Source organism: Agrilus planipennis, unplaced genomic scaffold (assembly GCF_000699045.2).
Source record: "Agrilus planipennis isolate EAB-ADULT unplaced genomic scaffold, Apla_2.0 scaffold2, whole genome shotgun sequence".
NCBI classification, from domain to species: Eukaryota; Metazoa; Arthropoda; class Insecta; order Coleoptera; family Buprestidae; genus Agrilus; species Agrilus planipennis.
In genome coordinates, this window is record NW_020442464.1 from 3,708,334 (window position 1) to 3,735,418 (window position 27,085).

Here is a 27,085-nt window from a genome sequence, read left to right on the forward strand (position 1 = left end):
AAATTGATCCAGCAGTATCTCAAGATATGAGTAAGATACGTAACAAAATACAATTAAAATATTGGAGCAGCAAAAAACATCAGACGAAGATAACAGGCTATACGCAATGTATGAATAATAATGTTCGTGTGCAAAATGTTTGCTATATTGGTAAATGCATATTATTATAGAATAGTAAAATAATATCTTTTATTTCTCTCCATTTAACGACCACTCTTTATAACGCCGAAAAATGTTCGGTCCCTCAAGTGTCGTTATATAGAGTTTACACTGTATATCATTTTTTTATCCCTTCAAATGTTAGTACGTGACTCATTGGGGAAAAAATTACAATAACGAATGTAAGAGAAACGAAAACTTCAAAATCAGGACAGCTTCCGATTTCGTAACAAGGGCTGTACATTAGCGCAAACATCCCTGATTGTTCCCTACAATGAAACACGCAGATCACAATTCAATTAAATTTAAATGAAGCGGCATTAAATCCGTAGAATAGAGAATGTTATGCTCGCTCCGAGTTGCCTTCGTAAATCTAGACTCCTCGAAATGTTTTTGCATGTATTTGTGTGTAGTTTGCAAACTTCGGGGAACCAAAAAAAAAACTGGGTCAGTGCAGATGTTTCTAATGGATATTAAATATTCAAATTTGTCATAATTTAACGGACAATTTGACGTTTAATGGACAAAATTTTATAGCCGATAATATAGTCTTTATGTATGATCCTATCGCTATCGCAGCAACAACAAAACACTGCAATAAAACTAAATTGTAACGTACCGGTAGTAATAGATCTACATGGGCGGGGGCTCTGTACCCATTTCGACTGTTTCATTTCGTCCGTCTCATCTTTCTCACCCGAACCACCACCCACCCATTCCCACGATTCCTGAAAGCAGGCTGGTGAAGAGGGCCTTCCGCCCTACCTTCCGGCACAGTCCGGAGGGACTGCCCGCCCACCAGCATTACTGGCTGGTGGGAATGAAACACCCAAAAAGTTTTAAGAAAAGTTTTAAAATTCTTTTGTTGCACACTAAGTATTGCTGGTAGCACCAGAACAATTTTTGATTTTGTCACATAACTTAGAGTTAGTTACGTTTTGTTCTTCTTCTTGTTAACTTGCGTTTTTAATTCATATTTTCTTCGTTGTGCCTATAGTTGTAATCCGTTATTTCATAGTTAATAATTCATTTGTAAATAGAGTCTGTACATAGTGTTTTATATCGAGTTTCATTCGCTCGAACATTTTGAGAAAATACTGCTTGTGATTTCACGGCAAACAACGAATAATAATCTAATTTAGGTCTTCTTCTGCCTAACCTAAGCTAACCCAAAAATGGCTTAATTTAAAAAAAATGTAGTAGTACGTCACTGTTTATACGGATAACGAATTTTGTGAAGTAGCACATTAGAACATAACTCTAGCACATTTCTTGTTATTTTGATCTGAGTGCTTTGCTTGATAAAATAAGATTTCCAATAAAACAAGTAGCTTCAAAAACTTCGTCGTATATAAAATATATTCTTTTATTGTTTAGAAAGGTCTATGAAGCGTGCGCGCATTTCCCATTTTCCAAATTCCGAGTGCGACTCTGCCACAGCCTCGAGCAGCACTCCAAACTGATAATCATATAAAAATACAATAAAAGATGAGCACCGTGCAATTTCCGGTCCATTTCATTTCTGAACATTATAAAGCCCACGAAGCAATATAACATCACAATCTACATTCACATCTGGAAACTTATTTATCTACATATATGATTAAGTATGTTCGTGTTTTCTTTTCAATTTCGTTTACTCGAAGTAATTTAAAGATAATTATCTGTGACTTTAGAAAATACCACAAATGGCGCGGTAAACGCCATCTGTAGTACGATGCTACATTTTAGGATTACGTATGCTCCAACAAACTCCATTTAAATATATGGATATCTACTTGCTCAGACGAATCCCAGCATAGCTAACCTCAACGTGATAGGCACGTTACCATAATCGAATAAAATAATTCGAAGTGGTCTGTATTCTGTCGAAACTGCCAGACGCGGATCGCGATTTCGATCTTTTTGGATCTCACCAGCGCNAATTTTTTACATTAGTTGACATTGGAATTGAGACATGAAGTTTAGTGAGGTAGGTAGTACTCACCAAGTAAAGTAGTGTAGTAGTATTTACTAGAATGTTGTTTATTATTTGTTTAAAAATCAATGTGACTGAGATACAGGCTCTTAAATTTTTTATAATCGGAGGAAAATCCGGTAGGTACGGCCCTGGCTTCAGCCTCCCGCCAGCTGTTCCCGTCAAACATCGTTTCTCCTAAAACATATCTTCCTAACATTATTCTAATGTATCAGCCCGCCTTCGGCGGGCAGGGGCATTAAGGATCCTCCAGTCTATCATAAATCTACCTAACTAAACAATGACGTCATCAATGCATATTTGGCGAGAACAGCTGATGAAGGGCTGCAGCCAGGGCCGTACCAACCGGAATTTCCTCCAATTAAGAAAACTTTAGGAGCCTGTATCTCAAGCTACATTGGTTTCCGCATGGAATTAATACTACCAAACGATTCTATATGGTGAGTACTACCTACCTGACTAAACTTCATGTCTCAATTCCAATGTCAACTAATATAAAAAATTACCCTTTTAGAAAAGGAAAAAATAAAAATTCTTAAAATAATGTAAAAAATGACCTCTAAAAGTTCATACGAAAAGTTTTGATAAGTTATACAAACATCACGTTTCTCCGTGACCGCCCTACCCCTTTGTTACATTTCGTCACGCTACTCCAAGACCCCTCGTCACCTCGCGACGTGACGTATTATATAAATGACCCTTTATTAACCAACCTCTACAATTCATTTTTAGAGAAAATCCATCACTACTAAAATGTAAAACGTAACGAAAAAAGATTTTTATTATTCTTGATCCAATCACCCCCCCCCCCCACTATCTTCGCTACCTCTGTTTCATTTTTCAACCATAAAAGAGCAAATAAAACATCACATTCCTCCCAACAACTTCTCCTCCCCTTTCGTCACGCTAAATTACACCACCCGAAAAATATTGCGTCACAAAAGCTAGTTCACCTCCCTTCCCTCTTATAATCGATTTTTTATGATTGAAAGTAGCAATGAGAATTACTTTCCATCGAAATGATAAATTTTAAAAAATGTCAAGTTTAGAAAAACACCAAAATAATACTGATAAACTCCGAACGTCACATTTCCTTAGACCTTAGACCCCTCCTCCCCTCTTGTCATATCTCGTCACGCTAAGCAACACCCATCTCTTCCCCTTATTTACGTACGTATTTTATGAACGATCGCAGTGTTTCGACTTAATTTTCATAAATTCCTTTTCCCGGATACTTGAAATCCCTTTTACAGAATCCCTTATGCGACCACATCGGCACATATTTCATACATTTATAAGTACACATGAACATATTTTTATGTCGCTTATCATTCCTTGCCTTTAACAAACATCACATGATTACACACGCATTATCTACTAAAATAATTAAATTAATAATAAGCATGACTTACCTCTATACTAAAATATCCCCTATCGACGTAATCACCGAGAAAAAGGTACTTTGTGTTTGCAGGTGGGCCGCCCACCTCAAACAATTTCATGAGATCATAAAATTGCCCGTGTATATCTCCACAAACTGAAACAAACGAGAAAATATTTAATTTGCATGTCTACTACTCAATTATTACATTAAAAACAAATGCGAACAAAAATCAAAAATAGAAGCATATTCAAATGCCTAAATTGATCACAGAAATTGACGAATACGGTAAGAATAGTATCTTCCTTGGGCTTACGTTCAGTTATGATAGGAAAGGATTCCCCGATTGGTTTGTGGGAAATGTTAGGACTCATAGACATAGATTAGGGCATGGTGAAGTGATGTATATCAAGGGTTAAGGTTAGGTTAGATTGCGTTATAATATGGAATATCGTCATGATTATATTGCAAGTGCGTTGCACCATCGACCACGATACCCAACCGCCCAAATTTTTACGATTTTAACTAAGATTTTACAAAAATAACGTTTTAATAAAACATTAAAATAAAACGATTAGTTAAGTTTCACCAAAAGGATTTACTGCCAAATCAGTTGCGTCTTGACGATTTGGTCATTATCCGTTGGTGAATGTTGTTTAAGTTGTTTTTATTCCATCTACATTTTAACAGCACTCGACATGACGGAACGAAACGGACAGGTGTGTGACAACCTTTATATTGACCTAACCGTCGAAACGTCATAGCTTTGCGAATAAATCTTTTTCCAAGTGTGTTGTTTTATTGTAATCTTTTATATTATTACTATTATTGTTGTTTCCCGTCACAATAATGTAGTTATAAATCTACAATCGTTAATTTTTGTAAAATATTGAGTATCATCAAAATCAGAACGCTACAAATCAAACAGGACATTTATTTACTGCAGATATACAACTCAACGCAACAATTAAATATGGATAGAGTAATTTTATGGTCAGTGAAATGCAAATTTAATAAGATATTTTAGAAATCACTTTCCTGTTTGCTAGAACCAGAGTCGCACTTGCTATAACTTATCAAAATTTTGGCAAACTCCACAAACATCATGCCATTGAACCTCACAAATTTTATTCAGGCAATCTCGTGACTGTGATCAAATTATTTACTGTAAAACAAATAAAACTAAAAAATATAGTTATTTGTCGTATCTAAAAATATACTGCCTACATGTTTTATCCTTAAGTACTTATTTTTGTACAAAAAGTTCCTCGATAGATGGCGTATATTTATCAAATGTATTATATATACAATCAGACAGATAAGAGTCTACTGTAATGCTCGTGGGTTTAACAAATTAACTTTTAAGAAGAGAACTATTTATTTACACTAATTATTATTCAACTTAAAAACACTATTAAATTATTACTAAACTTAGGTAATTATTCTATTTATTTACACTACCGTTACTATTCACTGTTCTATTTATTTCACTTCTATCACTTTCAATTTATTTCTTGATTCACTTCTGCGACGGTCAATTTATTTCTACTCTACTTCGGCGATCGTCTCTTCCTTTTTATACTCCCTTGCCTCCTTTCGGGAACGTTCTCCAGCCGTCCAGAGAAGTCTCGTTTTCTTTGAACGGTTTAATTGCTTTCCCGGAACGCAGGCACGACACACACGTTTACAGATATGGCGCACATGAAGAAAAGCGTCCGCAGCTAGTCGGCGAATCGATAAGCCGCTCACACAATCACGCTCGTGGTCGCTACACTACAAAAATTTCGAATATGTGTAATTTATTGAATCCATTACATTAAAAATAATTCCGAATAGCATTTAGTGTCTTGCCTATATAGTGTCAATTAATAAATAATATTTTCTGTAGGTGATATCGAGTTTAACCACTGATTATCATGAGTCAGAGTAAAGTGCTAGTAAAAGTACTTCATAGTTAATGCACAAGATGGAAGATAAACCTGTGACCTACTTAAAAAGATTTCCCGATAATATCACGACTTTTGTCTGGAATATAATGCAGCAATAGACACATTCTGAATTGTAGTCTGACAGAATCTGTAAAACTCTATAATAAGAGACACGATAAACAAAAATAAATTAAGGGACGAGTAGAATAATAAAGCGGGGGTTGTCAAGTGATTGAAACAAATGTTAATCATTTAATCCGTATTAATTAGTAACCCTTAATTTTCCATTTTCTGACTCATAATTTTTGCACATTCTGAGGCTTAAAGTGCTAATGAGAGACATATTAGACACAGAAACAGGAGTAGATAGGGGCAGAGAAACACCTAGATTAGATTACTGTTCATCAATAAATAGTAAGGGAAGTTGAAGTTGCAATTCTAGAGAAATACGAAGATTGGCCCAAGATAGAAAACAGTGGTGTGTGTCCAACCAGTGCGTGATGACCATAAAGACCCCATGAAAACACCAAAAATCACTAATAAAATGCATGCCAAAAATAAGAGAAAAAAGTTTATTAGGTTTTACCCGCGGCATCGCTCTCATTAATGACTTAAATACGTGTTACAAATCATTGACGACCACATAAAACTAATTTTTTTCAAGACAATCCAATCGATCTACGACACCATTTTCAATGTAACTTTTTCAACCGACAAACAATGTAGTGTTGAATATGTGTATATGAATATCGGTCGGACGTTTTGTAATAGTAATGGAAACTGTAAATCAAGTGCATAAGAATGGGGCGGTGTCGGTAAGTTTTCAAGTTTCAGGCCATTTATCTTCCTTACACGAGGCCAATTAAAGTTTTCATTAGGAAACGTGTCATTCTGTTCGGGTTCGAGCCGGCTACTTCGTAATAAAAGGAACGGTTAGTTTTCTATTTTAAGACCCGCTAAGCATTTTGCCACGGCCCAGTGAAAACGGAAACAACTAAAGTCTTTTGCTTATTGCATTGTTTATTGGAAATTCAAAAATATACAAAGTGAGGAAGGCAATATAGTGCTGGTTTTCACGCTCATGTGAATATTTTTCTTCTTTGCAGGCAACGGCCAATATGTCCCAAAACCAGCTGTAGGTACATTTTTCTATAAAGTAATACTGTTTTGTTGATAATTGATTTTGTGTCATGTTAAAGAGCGAGTACTGTAGTTTCTTGAATCTGACATTATGACACGGAGAAACTTAAATTTTTATAACAACGCAAAAATTACAATTTTCGATTGTAAATGACTGGATTTGACGTAGAAATAGCAGAATTTATTAAGTAACATGTAATAGTCTCAATTTTGACATGTTTTAGTTGCAATTATATAAAAAAGAAAACTAGGGAAAACTAAGCGAAAAGCAAGCCACACATTTAAAAGACGACTGCTTTTAATGCAACTGTAAGTAGGTGATGCAACAAACACAAAACAAATAAATATTTTTTAGCATTAATAATAAAATTTTATGTAGCACGAAGCACAAAACAGATCAGTATTCGCATATGCTGCCATCATAAATTCTATTATGTGTCTGGTGTCTACGACTTTACACATATGCAATGCATAATAATAATTATATTCGTAGTTTTTTTTGTCTTATCACTACATAGTATAAAACAAAGTCGCTTTCCCGCTGTCTGTCCCTATGTATGCTTAAATCTTTAAAACTACGCAACGGATTTTGATGCGGTTTTTTTAAAAGATAGAGTGATTCAAGAGGAAGGTTTATATGTATAATACATGCATAATATAGTAGGGAAACACTGATAATTTTAGAGGTTTCTAATGTGATGTCGTAAATAAAAAAACACATTTTTTGCTCTTATATTGCAAACGCTGGCTGAACCCTACGAGATAGATCAAAATAATGTACTACAATATTGTACATCTTAAAAGAGTCTACAAAAAAGTCCCTGATGATATATGTCTATCTCTGAGGGATAACCCACAATAACCATTTTTATCCTTTACTTTTTATGAGAAATAATGACTTATTTACGAAGCGATTGTAGGCAATACAGCATTAATTCTTATCCAATGAAGTACCTTAAATACATTGTGCATTTAATATAAATCAATATGGCCCTTTAGAGCATGTAATTTAAATGAATATTTTCGAAGATATTACAGATTTAAAATGCAGGGACATAGCGGTTGCGGCGGTACCGGTCGGGAGGCCGGTTTGTATTATCTAATGACAAAAAAATCTGTGAATGTTGTATATAAAGACATTCTGTAGCATATTAAGTATGTTCAGGGGGTATCTTTTGAAGATTTCCCCTTTTCGATAATAATCTAAACAAAACAAAAATATATTTAGTATCAGCATTGCACCCGTGCGAAGCTGGGGCGGGTCACTAGTGATATATAAATGGTAGATAAACTGCACTTAATAATTAACATAATTCTATTGGTAAATGCAAACTTAAGAACTGCTAATGAGTGAATTGGTCAATTATTTGAAGGCATAATGTGGACAATTTTTGCTAATTTTTCATCGTCAATAATTTATTCACCGTCACCAACAGAAATGGTATTTTGTAATGCCAGTTCTTGTAAATTTGTAACCACATCACTTAATAATATAAAATGCAGTTCGACTTCCAGTCACAGACATAAAAATTTTATTTGAAAACGATAGAAATGCATCACGAATATGACTGCACGACACATAAACGATATTATGTATGTAAACCAGATTTGAACCATAAACATTACTATTCGACTCGAGATTATCAAGTAGGTAATAAGGCTTATTATTCGACTCGATTGGAAACAACTTCTACTTAAACATAGTATACATTGGACAAACGATTTAATCCTTTCACCAATGGATTTAAGAACACAGAGCAAGTTCCAATGGAAGAAAAACTATTACCATGGATTCAGTTTGACAGGTCCATATACTTATGGACCTCGTTGAACATTTTTGAATTCCACTAAAAATAGCAACATACTACAGATGGCGTTTGCCATCCTGTTTGTAGTAATTCGTATTGCCAATATTGTTTTATGCATAATCATTTGTTTTATTAGAAATTTATTTTCCTTACACAAAGTTTACATTTGATAAGCAAGTAAGTAAATCTTTTAATCAATTACTCAAGGATTATAGAAGTTGCAATTGAGTAAAATGTGCCAAAAAAATATAAATTCAACAATCAAATTTTAGAAAATAAACATTAGATAAACGGCTACCTACTAATCAAACTGGCTAAACAATTGTAACAGTAAACAACTTCATTAATTTATTTTAAACCATCAGCTTTCAATAAAGGAACAGTTAGAATAAATCATTATTTAAAACCTAGAGACCGCGGGAGCCTGCATTTCACCGCACTTAACCGTTTTAACAAGCACACACATTTGTAGATAATGATCAACTCATCTTGGCAGCGGAAACTGAAAATGTTCACAATTAAAATGCAAAGTTACCATTCCAATGAGCATGGTGTCCTATTTTTTATGCTGCAGTGATCAAAAGGGAGGGTTGAAGATGGCATTGTGTGTAGGTTCTCCACGTACATATCGTATGCATTATTTTTATTCCCAACTTCAACGAAAGGCATTTAACAAAGCGAATTCTCTTTTGAAATGAAGCATTTATGACAGCGAAATAGAGACGAAGTTTTAATATCATCATCAGCTTTGAAGCGTTCTTAGTTAACTTTTTCATATTTCGTTTAATGGTTCTTTTGTGTAATTATACAAAATGTCCACGGGATATGCGAAAGAGACGGTGCGAAAATTTGTTAATTTTACACGCTTTGCGGTAAAAAAAAACGATGAGGCTAAATATCCGCCTACAGAATTTCATAATATAAAAAAAAGGACTTAATAATGCTACTGCGTTAAAAGTTTGCCGGTATTTTTATCGTTTATCAAAGCGCGGCAGATTTTCTTATTTATTTGGGTAAATTGCGATCGAATTCAAACATTTAAACAAGGACGGCGGAACAGTAGGTACATCTTTCTTGAAACCGGTTATCCGGTACCTAATAAACGGTTCCGGTTAGTGTGAAAAGGCACTAAGGCGTTTCGTATTCCTTTTGATCACGGAACCCAAATAATTACACGTCTCAGGTATTTAACTGCCATTTTCGTCTATTTGTTGCTAAACGTTCGCCTGCAAATAAATCAGCGTCGCTTAATTAGGATAATCGGATCCGGCAATCCGAATTAGAATAAAGCGCGAACATCTATTCTATTGCATTATATTTTTTGTATTTCCGGCTTTCGTTTCGGAATGTATTAAAACGTGTAACAGGATCTGTACATCTTGAAACCGGTTATCCGGTACTTAATAAACGGTTCCGGTTAGTGTAAAAAAGCACTAAGGCGTTCCGTATTCCTTTTGAGCACGGAACCCAAACAATTACACATCTCAGGTATTTAACTGCCATTTTCGTCTATTTATTGCTAAACGTCCGCCTGAAGAATTGGATATTATAAGAAAAAAGGACTTAATTATGCTACTGCGTTGAAAGTCCGCCGGTATTTTCATCGTTTATCCAAGCGCCGCGGATTTTCATCTTTAAGTAAATTGCTATCAATCAAAAATTTACACAAGAGTGGCGGAACAGTAGGTACTCTATGTTTTTCACTTTCACCGATGTTCACCTGATCAGCGAGCGCCGCCAAAATTAAACTATTCACCCGCACTAACCAATATAACAATAAATCAGCGTCGCTTAATTAGGATAATCGGATCCGGCAATCCGAATTAGAATAAAGAGCGAACATCTATTCTATTGCATTGTATTTTTTGTATTTCCGGCTTTCGTTTCTGAATGTATGAAAACATGCAATAAGATCTGTACATTTTGAAACCGGTTACCCGGCATTTAATAAGCGGTTCCGGTTAGTGTGAAAAGGCACTAAGGCGTTCCGTATTGCTTTTGAGCACGGAACCCAAACAATTACACATCTCAGGTATTTAACTGCCATTTTCGTCTTTTGTTACCCGAACATAAATTTTAATCATCTCGTTTCGTCGTGTACCAACGAACAGCGAAATGTTTTAAATTTTATTAGAGTTGCTTGCGTTGAGCAGAAGTCTAGGAATATTAAGAAACAGCACGAAAAGAATTCAATTAAGCCATCTCAGGTAGAAAATGTTTCGGGCGATCTTGTTAAAATTCACGGGATACTTTGCGCAAGACGACGAGGACGGAAAACAAAAACCTATTATTCTCTGGAAGTTGCCAACAAAGCATGATGGTCAAAAGTTAGACGAAAGTTACCGTGCCACAACTACACTGATAGGTAGATACTGTTTGCGATGCATGTACCTTCGCCATCGCCATGGCTTGCGGAAAATTACTTACAGTGGAAATTCAATTTATCGTTGACTGTTTAAAACCAGCTGCATGCAACGATCCACCTGCTAACTTAATTCAGTTTAAGTTAAACTTACTCCTAAACACTACGTGCAACATCATAACGAAATTTTACTTGCCCCGGACAATAATGTCAAATATAAACCAAGCTTTCTATACTTTAATTAGTTGATAGATGAATACTGCCCTAATACAGTCGTATTTCACAAATTTATTAAAAAGGAGTATTCAGTAAGAATTTCTAAAAAGTCTTTTTAATGTTTCATTAGCCAAATCAAAAAAATCGAATAGTTTCGAGCTTTTCTATAATAACGTCAAAATATCTCCCCAATCTTCCCGTGTATAGGTAATTATTTTGCATTTTTCCTGTGGGCATACGTTTGTTACAATATCATATGCAGGAGAAATCCCAAGAAAACGTTTAACACAGTGAATATAATATCGAACCCTTAACTCTACAGTCTAAATTGGAAAAGCAGCAGATAATCCTGGGCTAATCCGTCGCGAGCTGAACTATGTACAAGGTATAATAGGTAAATAGGAATCGTTTATTTATTTCTTGTTTGCATTTTATCAAGTGCATGTAATCGACAATGTCCAAAGTAAAATATAAAATCGATTCTCAACCGAGATGAATTTCCGACGAAACGAAATAACCTAAACAAACTGGCCTCCGTTCTGGCAAACTTCTTGCAAACTACTTCCGTTGTTCGGGAAATAAGCTGACAAGAAATTTTTCCATTTATTCGCTTTTTTTATCACGGTAAGCGACCGCCCGTTCGTTTTTGCCCAATGCTTAATGCGGTCAGTGAATAATAATGATACGGAAAGGCGAAAGCTTATTTCGGTAAGTAAACCGTGGAAAGTCATAACTTCAAAAACGATTAATCGTTTTGCAGACTGCTACATATAAAAAACAAAATAAAATTAAATTTTTGATACCTAACGCTGAAACAAACAACCATTTGTCCATAATAAGAGCTTTGGAAGTTGTAGAACACTTAACTCTCGAACTTCCTTTGTTATGCAGGCATGTATGTGTCATTCAAGAATGATTTGTAATGTAAAGGTTGCCTGCTATTGATTATTACAGTCCGCCGTACATGTACAGCGAGCTAATCAAGAGCCGTCGGTAATCGATATATTGATTTCGTCACATGAAAGCTTGTATGTAATAAAATTAAATAGTGTTGCAATAAAATAAATTTGATCGCATTTTAATTGCGGTTTTAAATTTTCCAATCAAGAATTTCATCAAGTTAAGATGGATAATGTTCTGATTCACTTCCGAAACCGTATTATGTATACAAAGAGCGACATTATTTCTGTATTAAATTCAAGCGCATATATTGTACATACATGTGAAAGCTTCCGAGACAAGCAACGAGGGTTCATAACAAAAGGAACCAGTAAATAGCCGGAGGATGGTTAAAATTGATTCTGATTGCCAATACAAGGCGCAGCGGACCGAGCAGTCACGTCGCGATCGGCGCGACGCGACGCCTGGAGCCCGGGGCGTCTTTTGTAGAACAAGGAAGCTTGTATTAAGCCCGCATTTATGTATACATGGACGATGTGTATTCTTATACTTACTGTTACTTACTTCGTCACTTTATTGGAAATTCCATAATGGATAATGGAAACGCCAGAGTCAAAATTTATTACTCAATGCAGCGAACAAACTCAATCAGAAGAACAAAATCAGACATGCTACTTGAACGTGTCCAAATGTGGAGACCATTCTAAGTACAGATTCAACTTCAACAGATTCGCAAATAAAATTAGTTTCCTTATAATTTCAATTGTTTTTCTGGCGATTTGAACCTGTTAATTTTAGTTTTTCTCATAATTTTAGACTCTTGTAGTTTTAGCAAAGTGTAACAAAATTGAGACCCAAATTTGTTAGCCAATATAGGAAAATAAATAAAAAAAGAAGAATACTGATTTGCAAGGGAAGAATAAGTAGGGAAAGAGCGAATATAAAGATAGGAGACGAAAAAGTAGAAGAAGTCAGATAAGTCTGGACGGAAGCAATAGAAGGGATATAAAGCAGAGGATAGCGCAGGGTCGTGTCGCCTTCAATAAAACGAACGGTTAATTTAGAAATTCTAAAAAGGTTGTTAAAGGTGTATGTTTGGAATACGGCGCTGTACGGGTGCGAAGCATGGACGGTGGGCGCGGCGAAAAAGAAAAGGTTAAGTGTTCGAAATGTGATGTTAGAGGCGAATGATGAGGATACCGTGGATAGAGAAGGTTAGAAATAAATAAATATTAGAAAGAATAGGAGAACAGAGGAATCTATGGAAGTCAATAATAAATAAGCGAAATAGGTTAGTAGGACAACTTCTCAGGCATGGAGGTCTAGTCAGAAACAAATTGGGGGCAGAAACGGGAGTTAGGAAGGGTAGAGGTAGACCTAGATTAGATTACTATTCGCAAATAGTCAAAGATGTGGGTTGTTCTAGTTTTAGGGAAATGCGAAGATTAGCGCAGGATAGGAAAGAGTGGAGGTGCGTGTCCAACCAGTCTTAGGACTGACGACCTTATGAAGAAGACTACACTATTAATAAAGGCTGCTAGGTAACTGAAAAATTGCTGTTTTAATTCTTAAAAGGGAAAATTAAAGAATGTTTTCGTTATTTTTTTAGCGTCGCTTATTTTTTCATTTAAATAAATTTTAAAACAACCACATTAAAAAGTGAACACAATTCCTTTTTTTTTTAACAATATTCTTCTTTAATCGTAATTATTACCTGTTACAATTTAAAAGGAACAACCTCGACTAAACTACTGTTTTACATGCACAAGGAGCACATTATATCAATTTGCTGTTCACTTTACGCAGTCGTTTCTCTTGTTCATTAATTAACGATGATTTACTAACTCCTCAGCTTATAATAATACTTTTCCATTAGAGTAATTGCTGAAACGTTCGCTTAATAATTCACTAACGACGAGTACGCTGAAGTCTATCTACAAGCACACTAGTACTCATCTATCGTCAACCGTTTTAATTTTTTATTGAATACAAATACTTATCGCAAACTATAATTCTTCGGTCGACGCAACAACTCTGAACATAATAAATAATAAATGCGTTCATTTTCATAATGTAGTCTGTATCAAGAAAATTTAAGTATCGTGCAGGAGTTGAAAGGACTTAACAATAAACGCAGAAAAATAACAAAATTAAATTAAGAATTGAAAGATGCAAATGATTTTGAATGTTCGGTTATAGTTTAGGATAGTTTTTAGAGAAACAAGAGATTCGCAGTTAAAAAAATGTAACAGAAACAAAAAATATCGACAAAGAAACGGGCAATTTTTATATTCGGTGAATTTTTTGACTTATATATATCTTTAAAGTGCTTTCTCAACTCGAACGCTACTTAGATTGCCCGGCATCTCTCCAAGTGGCTGTCCAGTGAACTACAAGCTTTAAGGTTTCCAGGTTTATTGTAAAATGGAGCTATTCCGACCCTAGTCGAGGGGGTTGTTGATCAACTAGGGTTCGGTAACAACCCCCTCCTAGATCCTAAGCGCCCTAATATTTAAGAAAAATATTCTAAACATTAGTACTTAGATATATTACATAGGATTTGTAGATTTACAAAAAGCTTTTGACAATGTTAAATGGGATAAGATGTTAGATAAAGTTCAAAATTTGGGATGAGTTAGAAAGATAGACGAGTGATACTTAATTTGTATAAAGAGCAACAGGCAGTTATAGAGCTGGGGCTGTAACGTAGAGAGGTAAATATTAGGAAGGGAGTCAGACAGGGGTGCACACTGTCACCGCTACATTTTAATCTGTACATCCAAGACGCGATCAACATCATTAAAGACAGTACAACTGTAAGGATAGATATAGAGGGGTAAAAGATTAGTATGCTTGGATTTGCAGATGATATAACAGTATTAGCATCTAGCAAGGAGGAGTTAAAGATAGCTTTTAATAAAATGGATGTGGTACTGACAAAACAGTATTGTATCAAAATAAATAAAAGTAAAAATATGGAAAGAACGAATCTAGGAAGTCAGATCAGTCAGAAATATAAAGCAGAGGATAGCGCAAGGTCGTGTTGCCTTCAATAAAAAGAACTCTAGTGTATGCTGGCGAACGGTTAATTTAGAAATTTGAAAAAGGTTTTTTAAGGTATATGTTTGGAGCGCGACGCTATACGGGTGCGAAACATGGACAGTGGGCGCGACGGAAAAGAAGAGGTTAAAAGCGTTCGAAATGTGGTGTTACAGGCGAATGATCAGGATACCGTGGATAGAGAATGTTAGAAAAGAGGTTTTAGAAAGAATCAGTGAACAGAGGACTCTATAGAAATCAATAAGAAATAGGCGATATAGGTTAGTAGGACACCTTCTCAGGCATGAAGGTCTAGTCAGAGACATATTAGAAGCAGAAACGGGAGTTAGGAGGGGTAGAAGTAGACGTAGATTAGATTACTGTTCGCAAATGGTTAAGGATGTGGGTTGTTCTAGTTTAGGAAAAATGCGAAGGTTAGCTCAGGATAGGAAAGAGTGGAGGTACGTGTCCAACCAGTCTTAGAACTGACGACCTTATGATGAAGAATACTCCTGAAGATGCCCTAAGAAGGCGAAATGTACGTCAAGTTCGTAAAAAGTTTAGTGAAATTTCTCCTTTCTCATTATTATAAAAGTTGTCAGAAGTATACCTACACTTCATGAAGGTAGTTTAAGCTGCCCTGGTTGTTTAATTATAAAATTAATATTAAATCGATCGTTGTCGTCCCGTAAATAGAAAAATGGAAAATGGAATGAAAACTTACCGGTGACGGGCGCCTCGATGTCTATCATCGTCTTTTCTGCGCGTAAAAGTGCGGCGCCTTCATTGATGATGCGCAACGCAGCCGTTTCGTCTATCCGTCCTTCGAGAATGAAGTGTTGCTTCAAAACGTCCGGACGCGGTTTCGCACTTTTCGGATCGAACACTTCGGCCACCGATAACTTATGACTTGGCGGAAACGGAACAGCTGTAACAATATTGAAAAACAATAGAATTACGAACACACACAGTGAACAGTGAAAAAGGACAATACATTTTCAATTTATAAGGAGAAAAAAAACTGTAAGCGCATTCAAGCAGTGGCGTAGGAAGAGTGTTTGAGGGTTCAACCCCTCACCCTCATACGCTAGGATTTTTTTTAATTATTTTGTAAAATTAGTTTTATTATTATCATTAAGAAATAAGCGTATTAGTTCTATAACCATTCTTAAACACTATGAAATGCCATTGTTAGCAGTAAATATCTATAGGTGGCTACATATGTATGAAATCAGTCATTGAATACAATTCCTAGGAAATCTATATAATTCCTAAAATCGGTCGGAAATGTGTGAAATAAATTCTATTAGACACATTTCCTAGGAAATCTATAAATTTCCTAAATAACAATTGGAAACATATTACAAGTAATACTAAATAGGCAATAATACAGCAGGCTGTTTGGAGATCTACCTATATCCATGGGTGACGACATTGTTTGGTTAGAGAGATTTATGACAGACTGGAATGTCTTTAGTACCCTTGCCCAGGGCTGATATGTTAGATGTTAAAATAATGTGACGAAATTATCTTTGTTTCAGCAAACACGATGATTAAATTTTCAGTATGTTGTAGAAGTGATAATGCTAATCATTTTCATATATATATGTTGGGCGCGGAGATCATAACGAAGCATAGTTTTCGAAGAGATTATTCCGACATATCAGCCCGCCTTCGGCAGGCAGGGGCATTAAAGAAACTCCAGTCTGCCATAAATCTACCTAACCTAACCATACAATAACGTCACTAATACATATACATCTCCAAACCTAACCTAACCAAACAATAACGTCATCAATGCATATTCATTAAGCGATCGCACTGGAACCGCGTAAACACAGATAACTCTGATTCTCAGTTTACATACGTGTTTTATTCATTTAATTCACAGAAAGCATTAGTTTTATCATTTCCTAGTACAATATAGGAATTCCATACAATTCCTAGAAAATGTATACATTACATGTGTGTATTAAAAAATCTTTGAAACATTATTTTACAGATTTCCTAAATAACTACATTTCGTAGGAATTTTATAGAATTCCTAGATTTCATACATTTCCGGTAACATATACAACAAGTTGCATGATATTAACCAATTTCCTTGCATGGAGCAACTTCGATTTGAAGATAATTTATAGAAAATTCCCATAACGTAATGAGAAGCACTACAATAAGTTTGAAATCGCGAAGTATCCTCTGGATAAATTAATGATGAAGAATAAGTTAATCTCTTCTACCAATTAAATTAAAAAATTACACTAAACAAATATTTTTTTTCTAAAACTGTAATACTATAGCTGTTATACTATAGATATTTGACTTCTAACATTTCAGTTAAAATAGATTGATTGATTGAGGTTGGGAAACACAGACAAATATATTTTTTATTGAAGTAAATAACAATTTTAGATTACTTAAAAATAAACAGTAGTAACAGAATGGGAAATTACACTACGTCCAACAAACGTATTACCCACACATGCCATAAACGTTTAATTGGCCAAAATAATTTTAACATGTGCCAAAATGAATTATTTAACGGACCATTTAAATTTATAAAAACCAATGCACGCGCTCTTGAACACCACAAATTTTATGCAAAATTGTGGTCGTAAACGGCTACATGCGTGGGCGTACCAACTATTTGATTAAAAAGGCGCAACTGAGATAGAATTAATTTAGTACTTTTATAATCGAATTTTTATAACTGGGATATTTTTTGTTCCCTTGACATACATATCCAAATTCGAATTTTTCTTTTACCTTACGAATTGCCTGTTTAATTCAACTTTTTACTAATTTTCTTCGGAAAATCAGCCGCAGCGATAATATCAATAGCTCGATGGAAGATAGCAAAAAAGAGATTAGGTTACAGTAGAAAAAGACAACATGAATGAAGTATTTATTTTATCCAATTTACTAAAATTACTCCATTCAATCAAGATTACTCATATCGAGCACTTGACAATATATCGCCATCTACAAATTTTTACCGCTAACGAAAATGAAATATTATAGTTAATAATGAATATCTGCAAATTAAATTATATTTCCAGTTACTTAAAAATTAACTTTACGTTTTCTATTGCTAAGTTCTTGCCCTACGTCAAAACCTATTTGACACAAAGAATACCTCGATTAAATTAATTTAACACACTAATCGCAAGATGCAAAAAAGATCGATTGGAATGAACCAGCCGAAGAGAATACAGTAAAGGCAATATGTATGTAATAGTAATATGTAACCAATTAAACAGTGGCAGGACAATGCAGATAAGTAATTTACTAAACGTGGAATTACTACATTAAATCGATTCAGAAAGCAGCAGTTTGAAAATACATGTATGTATACGATAGCAGTTGTATGTATGTTTCTATGTATACATACAGCGCATGTACATATAGGTATCTTCTTCCGAGCAGTTCATCTAACTGTACCGGCTAACTAATTTCATCCATGTACAATCAAAATGGTACAGGCATTACACCAGGATTATACGGATTGTTGGCCTTAATCCTACAGGATCTCTAATGAACAATTAACCGAAGCAAAACGAGTTTTTCTCAATATGCACTTGCATTTACTCCATAAATTAGAAGACGTTAGTTAACGTAATGAATCTATTAATAGGACGTCTGTCGACTGCTTTTACAAGGAAAACAATTCCCTAATATTTTCCTAACTTCTTCTAACTATTATTACATTTCCCTGTTCATTTTATTCGTTTTAAAATAGAAAATTAATCTAACATTATAAAGATATAAAGAAGTAAAATTTGTACATTTGTAATCTCCGAAACTACTTAGGTATTCGATTTCAAAAACTCTTTCACCAATATTTAGAGTAGACAGGATGGGCATAGGCTGTATATTTTTCCATTAAAATAAAAGACCAATTTTTCGATCCTAACGCTGTCTTAACGGTAATGATCAAGTTTGGTCCAAGATTGTTTTATCATGGTCCGAGATCGGCAACCAATAGTGGACTAAGCAAGGGAAATGCCTGATTTGTCACTTCGGCATGCTTGGTCCACGACTGGACTGGTGTACAATACTAACCCAAGATTGATGCAGGCAATATTGAGCCAAGACTTAATGGACAACCTTAATTCAAGGTTGGGCAGCTAATATTATGCCAAAACATAATGAACAAGATTTTATTATTATCAGTTGATTAGAGTAATCTAAAAGGTTTAAAAAAAAAAAGATTATAGACCTGGGGTACAATTATATGTGAGGAGTTTTTAAAAGCCCAAAAGGGTATATAAAGAAAAGTTATGTATGTGTTTAGATTTTAATTCGCACAGAAAGCATCTATTAATCATTAGAATTCTCTTAATATCAAAAATAGTATTGTGTCCGGCGCATCCACCAAAAATTGAATCGATATTGTTTGTTTTTGAACATGTTCTGTATGTCAAAAAACAATGAAACAGATCCTTCACATGGTTTCTAAATTTCGAGAAAGACAAAGGCACTAGAGAAACCTAAACCAACCGTTACTTTATTCGTAATGTCTCCCTACCATAACCCCATGACATTAAGCAATCAAGCAATAGTTTTTTTCGATTAAAGTTTGGTTATATTAGGATCATAAGGTCATGGTAGGAAAACACAACAACAACGAAGTGACTGTTGTGATAATTTCTTTTATTTCGTTGTCAACTTACCTAAACCAGTAAGGGTTGTTTCAGGTTTTCCTCGTACCCACTTTTTTTGAAGTTAGAAATAATTTCCATACATACACAAATTTCTGTTCAGTAAAGTGATTTTAATCGATTACAATAGTAACACAAATTGATATTTTAAAAATTACAATTCGTTTATTTGTAATATGAATTTAAGAGTTGCTTCGCAGAAGTTTTTCAGTTTGTATAAATGTAAACAACAAAAGCGCCAACCTTATGCATCCAATCACACCAAAACAAGTACTTACAGACAAAAACTGCATTAGATAATATCAATTTTATATTAAAAGAATTAATATAAACTAAAAAAAACCGATTAACACTAAAAGTACCTAAACTAAGTTACAAATACCTGAGTGAGATTTTATATCACTTGTTCGATTGCCATAATAAAAACACAATTATTGCACAATAAGTTTTTCAGTATTAAACAATTTTGCATAAAAATTGAATAATACCTGAAAACTATTAATTTCACATCAAAATTCTAAAAATAAATATAAAAACAATTCGACTGTGAAACGATAATTCCATTTTGATTGTATAACTGTGCAACTAATTGTTTACTTTTACATTATTATTTAATTATCTTATCTACAATATCTTACACACAGAAATACTGAAAACCGCCAAATGTTCCAGCATTTAAATCCATTATAGTTAGCATTTAAAAATTTAAATCCATATATTCATTATTTAAATCCATACGGCCAGTTTTTCAATCCTTATGGTCAATATTTAAAACCATATGGTAGGAATTGAAACAAATACGTCAAAGAATGTTGTAAGGTTTCATCATTTTAAGTGTTTCAGTAAGATAAACTAAGTCATTACAACATTGTATACTTAGCAACACTCAAATGTGAAAAAGAGACTAAATTTGCCGATAAAGTATATCAAAAAATAACTTCAAAATATTTTTTATTGTGTTAGAGTATGTTATATTAGTTCGCGTGTATTTATTTCTAATTGAAACATTGAAATTCCTGATGGTTAATATTAAATATTAATTTGAAAATTAATTCTTAATTTCTTTTCCACTATAAGTTACCTCAAATTAACGAGAATTTTTTTTTGCTGTTGTCACACCCTCGCCGGAAATCGAACCCGAAAGGTGACAACAGCAGCAACCACGTAGCTTAATAGTCAGAGCATTGGTGCGTAAAGTCAAACGTCCCGGGTTCGATTCCCGGCGAAGGTCTGACAGCAGCAACAACAATTTTTCTCATTAATTTGATATAACTTATAGTGGAAAAGAAATTAATATTTATTTCTAATATTTGATATTTCATCTCCGTCCCTTCCGGATCCACTCCCTACCCCCTACCCCCATCCAAAACACTTTCCAAATTCTCACGTAAAACATGAAGATCCTACATCTACCTCATATTAAAATTAATGTCCCACATACATACAGGGTTTTTCCGGAAAGTAATAGGACTGAGTCGATTGAAAAATTATTGAGCCAATCGTTACAATTCTTTAAAAACTTTCAAAATAGGCTCCTTCTGCGTCGATGCAGCGCTGCCAGCGCGATTTCCAAGCATTGAAGGCGTCACGGAAGGCATTCTCCGGAATAGCCTTAAGAGCCGCGGTGCATGCTGCTTGGATCCCCTCTGTCGTCTCAAAATGCTTGCCTTTCATCGGCCTTTTCAGGCGAGCAAACAAAAAAAGTCCGGCGGGGGCACATCTGGGCTGTAGGGCGGCTGCGGAAGCGTTGGAATGCCAGCCTTGGTCAGGTAGCTGTCCATAAGAAAAGCAGTGTGAGCCGGAGCGTTGTCGTGGTACAACTTCCAGTCGGCTGCGATGTCTTGTCAGACCCGATTGACCTTTCGTTTGAGTCTCTTGAGCACTTCCACGTAAAACTTGGCGTTGACTGTTTGTCCAGGAGGAACAAATTCATGGTGGACGATGCCTTTCATGTCAAAAAAGACAATGAGCATCGTTTTCACTTTGGATTTGCTCATTCTTCCCTTTTTTGGGCGAGGAGATCCCGGCGTGTGCCACTCGGAAGATTGCCTCTTTGTCTCGGGATCATACTCAAAGATCCATGACTCGTCACCTGTATCACTGCTCTAACGAACGCTGCATTTTCGGCTTGAACCACTCACAGAAACACGTCGCTCGAAAAAGCCTGTTCTGACTCTCCAGGTGCTCGGAGACAACTCACCAGCCGCTCGTTCGTTAACTAGCAATCCAGTCGGTGCGCGCACGCTCCGAAGTACAGTCGCGGCGGAAAGAAATTAGTCCTATTACTTTCCGGACAAACCCTGTATGTGCATTTGGAATTTAGATTACCATCAAAAGAGAATTGCAAAATTACCAGCTTTATAAACCATTTAGGATGATGTAGATGATTGCAAAAGTTTCAACTACATGCTCGTAAATTTTCCAAAAATGTCGGGTATATCTTAAATAAACAAAAACGTATTTTTAATTAGTCTTTTTAGAAAACCGAGAAGATAAAAAATTTACAATCCGTTTTTATAAAGTTTACATGTTCATGAAGAGATGCACACAGAAAAAAATACTTACGCAAAAGTTTTTTTTTTTTTTAATGTTAGGTAAGAAGTCGGTCAGAGGTTAACAAAATTTCAATATCAATTGGAAAAACACAAAATAAAAGCGTAGTAAACAGTATAAATTCTCTACATATACTACCAACTATTATCATACAAACGTAAAGAGAAAACATTACTCTGTTATGGTGACAAACTCCGTCACGAATGGTAATAAAACTTAACAAAGTACATAATTCTCAGTAGTTAACACTTGTTTTTTGTTAACGAAATTACAAACATTCTGGTCAGCTAAAAAGAATGTTTTTTATTTTCTTAATAAATACACATTTATGTCTTTTTTAAGGAAACTTCACTCTAGAGTTTAAAGGTCCACTAAGCTGGGATTTTTTTATAGTCCATTCCTAAAGAGATGAAAAAGGATATATACAATATTTAACTGAGCATGGGAGTCCACAATCCACAGTCGAAACAGTAGATTTAAAGTTTGGGGGAAATATTCCTTCAGTAGTCTAAAAATTCCCTTTACAATTCATATTGGACAGCCAAAGAGTCAAAGGGGTAGAATATACAGAAGATGTGTAGATGACATTATAGAGCACTAAAAAGGTGTTTTAAATGACACAAATAAGTGAAAGTAAGGAGGGTGGAGATGAAGAATAGAATAGAAAATCGAACTTCCCTAAATGGAGCTAATTACCTAACAACTATTTACTAAATATCGGGCTGTGTGACTAGGGAAGTACCAAATATATCAGGAATTTACAGCAACAGCACAATCATCAGCAAATTTTCGTTTTTTTTATACTTAATGAACATTCGTTTCTATAATCGAAGGTTTGGTCTGATCACGGTATACGTACGATGGCGTGGAATCGTTAATACGAGGGTGCGTTTTTAAGTTCGCGGAATCAGTAGCTAGATCATTAGTGAGGGTATTTACTCTAGTCATTACGAATTAAACAACTCATTATTAGTATAAATACCAACTTTTATCGTAATTAGGTCAGTAATCTTTGAACTATCGTCGACGAAACAAGTCAATTGGGAAGAAAATATGGAGAAAATCGACTATCGCGCTGTTATAAAGTTCCTTACCAAACAAGAAAAATCAGTTCAAACCAAACTGGAAGAGATCTCATCCGTTTACGGGGACTCTTGTCCAGGTAAAACCATGGTTTACAAGTGGCATACCCTCTTTAAGCAAGGCAGGGACTCACTTGACGACCCACGGCCAGGCTGGGCGATCGGGGTGACCACTCCGGAAATCATTCAAAAAGTTGGAAAAATTAATACTGGAAGATGCCCGACTTAAGAAGAAACAGCTAGCAGAAATGATAGGATTATCAAATACAACCACTAAAGTCAGCGCAAGATGGGTGCCGAGAATGACCAGTCTGCCTCAAGAACAACAGCGTGTGGAATTTTCTCGAGCGTTTTTGAACATCTGTAGTGAAAATAATGATGGAGTATTGACTCGAATTGTTACTGGGGACGAAACATGGGTTCATCATTATGAACCTAAGTCCAAACAGGACTTAATGCAGTGGCACAAAAAAGGCATACCACCACCCAAAATGTTTAAGGTGACACAGTCGGCTAGGAAAATCACAGCGACAGTCTTTTGGGACTCAGAAGGGATCCTGTTTATCGATTATAAAGATAAAAGAATACTATGCTTCAGTCCTAGAGCGATTAAAGGAAGCAGTCAAAGAAAAATTGACCAAAGGTGTCTTCCTACTGCACGATAACGCGCCCGTTCACAAGAGCCATGTTGCGATCCTGCAGAAGATGGACTTTGCTCACCCACCCTACAGTCCTGACCTAACTCCCAGCGATTATTACCTATTCTCAAAGTTGAAAAATGTCTTCGTGGAAAGAAATTTTCAAACGATGAAGAAATGAAGGATGCAGTTTCGACGTATTTTTCAGACAAAGACAAAACATTATTTCTTTTCAAAGGTATACGTAAGTTAATTGAAAAATCGAAAAAATGTATAAGGGTAAAAATAAATTCATACTTTTATTTACACTCCTTACCTAAATTCCGGGAACTTAAAAACGCCCCCTCGTAGGCTGTTCACATTATGCGTAGTTTCTGTTATTCAAAAATAACCAGAATTAGATATACTCCTCATCACTATAGTATCATGGTGAACTGTTTTGTGTTCCTATATGTAATGACATATACCTACTTGCAAAATTGCACACATGCAAGAATACTTGTCCATGTGTACTTTTTTTAGTCTATTACTAAATTAGGGGTAAATATGGTTAGTCCCTTAAAACAACCCAGAGAAGAAAATTAAAACCAATAATATTCCCTGGCCTACTTTGTCTGTTCGCCAAATACACAAAGAAAGCAATAACAAAAAAATTTAAAATCAATGTTTTTCAAAGGTATACATAAGTTAAGAAAAATTTATAAGAGTAACAGATAAATGTATTGAAAAGGAAAAATAAATTCGTACTTTTATTTCTACTTGTAACCCTCATTCCGCGAACTGAAAAACGCCCCCTCGTAGGCTGTTCATATTATGCGTAGTTTCCCTTATGCGATGTGCACACTATTGAGTGTCCACTGTATTATACTGGTTATAAATAAAACAATAGTGTTTTAGTGTCATAAACATTAAATAAATAAATAAAATATCCTGATTATTTACCAAATCGATTTTCAAATGTATCGGAAACTATCATTTGTATTTAGAATACAAAGCCCGTAATTAAACTATGATTTAATTTCAGTACCAACAAAGTGATTGATAACGATTTTCAATAATGCAACTTTTCGATATCGTCAGGATTAAAAGTTAATTCCGCAGAAACCGTGCAAACATATGACAGCAATTATTTAGTCTGGTTAATTACAAACTCGACTGCGAGAGCGAACAATATATTAAAATCAGACAATGCCTAATCAACCATATACACACAAGCGTAACTTTTATCAATCACAATTGAACACGTACCACTCATCGTGGTGTCATTTCAATTTATTTTTTTATACCACATACAATTAACTAGATAATAATTAACTACAACAATAATAATGCAACAGTACAGTCCCATAAATCTAGAAAAATATATACACTGGAAAAATACAAAATACGTAATAGCAATCAGCAAGTTCAAAATATCACACATTTTATGTTCATTAAGTAACATCATTAAGAAACTGCACGCCTACGACATATGTAGGGCACACTATCTCATATCACAATTGACAAACTAGAAGGTATAATACAAGTTTCACGTTAACCGATCATCATGAAATTTTGTAAACACATTGCCATAGGTACAAAAAAGCATATGGACTACCTTTTATGCAGAAAACAAATACTGTTCCCGAGGGATAGAAACATTAATTTTATGTGGTCATCAATGATTTTTGAAACGTATGCGAGCGAAGCCACAGGTAAATACCTATCATCATAAGGTCGTCAGTCCTAAGACTGGTTGGACACGCACCTCCACTATCTCCTATTTCGAACTAATTTTCGCATTTCCTTAAAATTAGAACAACTCACATTCTTAACTATTTGCGAACAGTATTCTAATCTAGGTCTACCTCTACCCCTCCTAATTACCGTTTCTACCTCTAATATGTCTCCGACTAAACCTTCATGCCTGAGGAGGTATCCTACCAACTTATCCAGCCTACTTCTTATTGACTTCCACATAGTCCTCTATTCTCCTATTCTTTCTAATACCTCTTTATTTCTAACCTTTTCTACCCACGTTATCCTCATCATCCGCCTATAACACCACATTCTAACGCTTCTAACCTTTTCTTTTCCGTCGCGTTCACTGTCCATGTTTCGCACCCGTACAGCACCGCGCTCCAAACATACACCTTTAATAACCTTTTTCGAATTTCTAAATTAACCATTCGCGAGCATAGAAGGGACTTCTTTTTATTAAAAGCGACTCGATTCTGTCCTCTCCTCTGCTCTATATCCCGATTACTCCTTCCGTCCTGACTTATCTGACTTCCTAGATACCTAAAATCAGCCACTTCTTCTAATACCTTATCATAAAATGTTGTACCCAAATTGTCAAGGGTACTGAAAAGGACCTATTACCAGAAAAAATCTTGTTCCCGAGGGACAGAAAAATTATTTTTATATGGTCATCGATGATCTAATAAATAATAATTTACAAAGGTAATTGAACTGGATATACACATGTAAATCCACAACTTAACCTAATTCTCAAAGTAACATTAATGTCGATTAAATCCCAAGGTTATTACAGTAATTTTGCATAAGATTTATTATGATATGATGAACAAATTATTTAATATATGCTAATTGGAGCTGTTTTTAACAGTATTTTGTTTACAAATACGTAAACGTTTTATCAGTTACGATAACACGACCGTATTGATGTGAGACCTTAAACTTTTAAACGTGACGGATAATAAGGAAATACACGTATAAAAAATTGGCAAATGTTTCTAACAAATAACGGGAAACATAATAAAGATACAAATACCGTAATATAATAATACTCTTTTATTATCTGTGTTGTATTATAACTAACACGACCGCTCAAAATCAAATTTATAGAGACTGCTACAGAAGGAGTCAGATTTACCCAGTGGCTTTACTAAAGATTACATGTTACGAAAGACAGTTACGGTTTGGAATGAATCTCCCCTTTCTTTGTCTACTATCTACCTGTGTTAGCTCCACCGAGCTTATGTTAATCTAACCTACATACTACCACTACTGTGACCTTCAGTTTGACCGGCGCAAAGTAGAAAAGAACAGCACTAGGCCAGAAAAGGAAGGAGACAACTCTCGACCAAACTCTTAACCGGTGAGGAGCGTATAATCCGTACAGTACTGCACGGATAAATTGACCATTTTATCCACTACAATTGCATTGCTCAAATGTGCTGTTATTGGTACCATTTACTACTGAAAATATCAACGAGATGTTTATTTATATTTGAAGAC

At 34.9% G+C, this 27,085-nt stretch overlaps 1 protein-coding gene across 8 annotated transcripts in view; it reads right to left on the reverse strand.

The window, feature by feature from the left end:
• The window catches only part of LOC108734258 (serine/threonine-protein phosphatase 2B catalytic subunit 2-like), a 127,268-nt gene that overhangs the window by 86,469 nt on the left and 13,714 nt on the right, over positions 1–27,085 (reverse strand). For all 8 annotated transcript variants that reach the window (XR_003232426.1, XM_025980914.1, XM_025980913.1 and 5 more), the window contains exons 2-3: positions 15,636–15,839; positions 3,550–3,674 (exon numbers count right to left, since the gene is read on the reverse strand). Coding sequence is in view for 7 of the 8 variants with exons in the window: in XM_025980914.1 (XP_025836699.1) it covers positions 3,550–3,674; positions 15,636–15,839 (329 nt within the window). In the remaining variant the exon portion in view is untranslated. The remainder of the gene's footprint in view (positions 1–3,549; positions 3,675–15,635; positions 15,840–27,085) is intronic.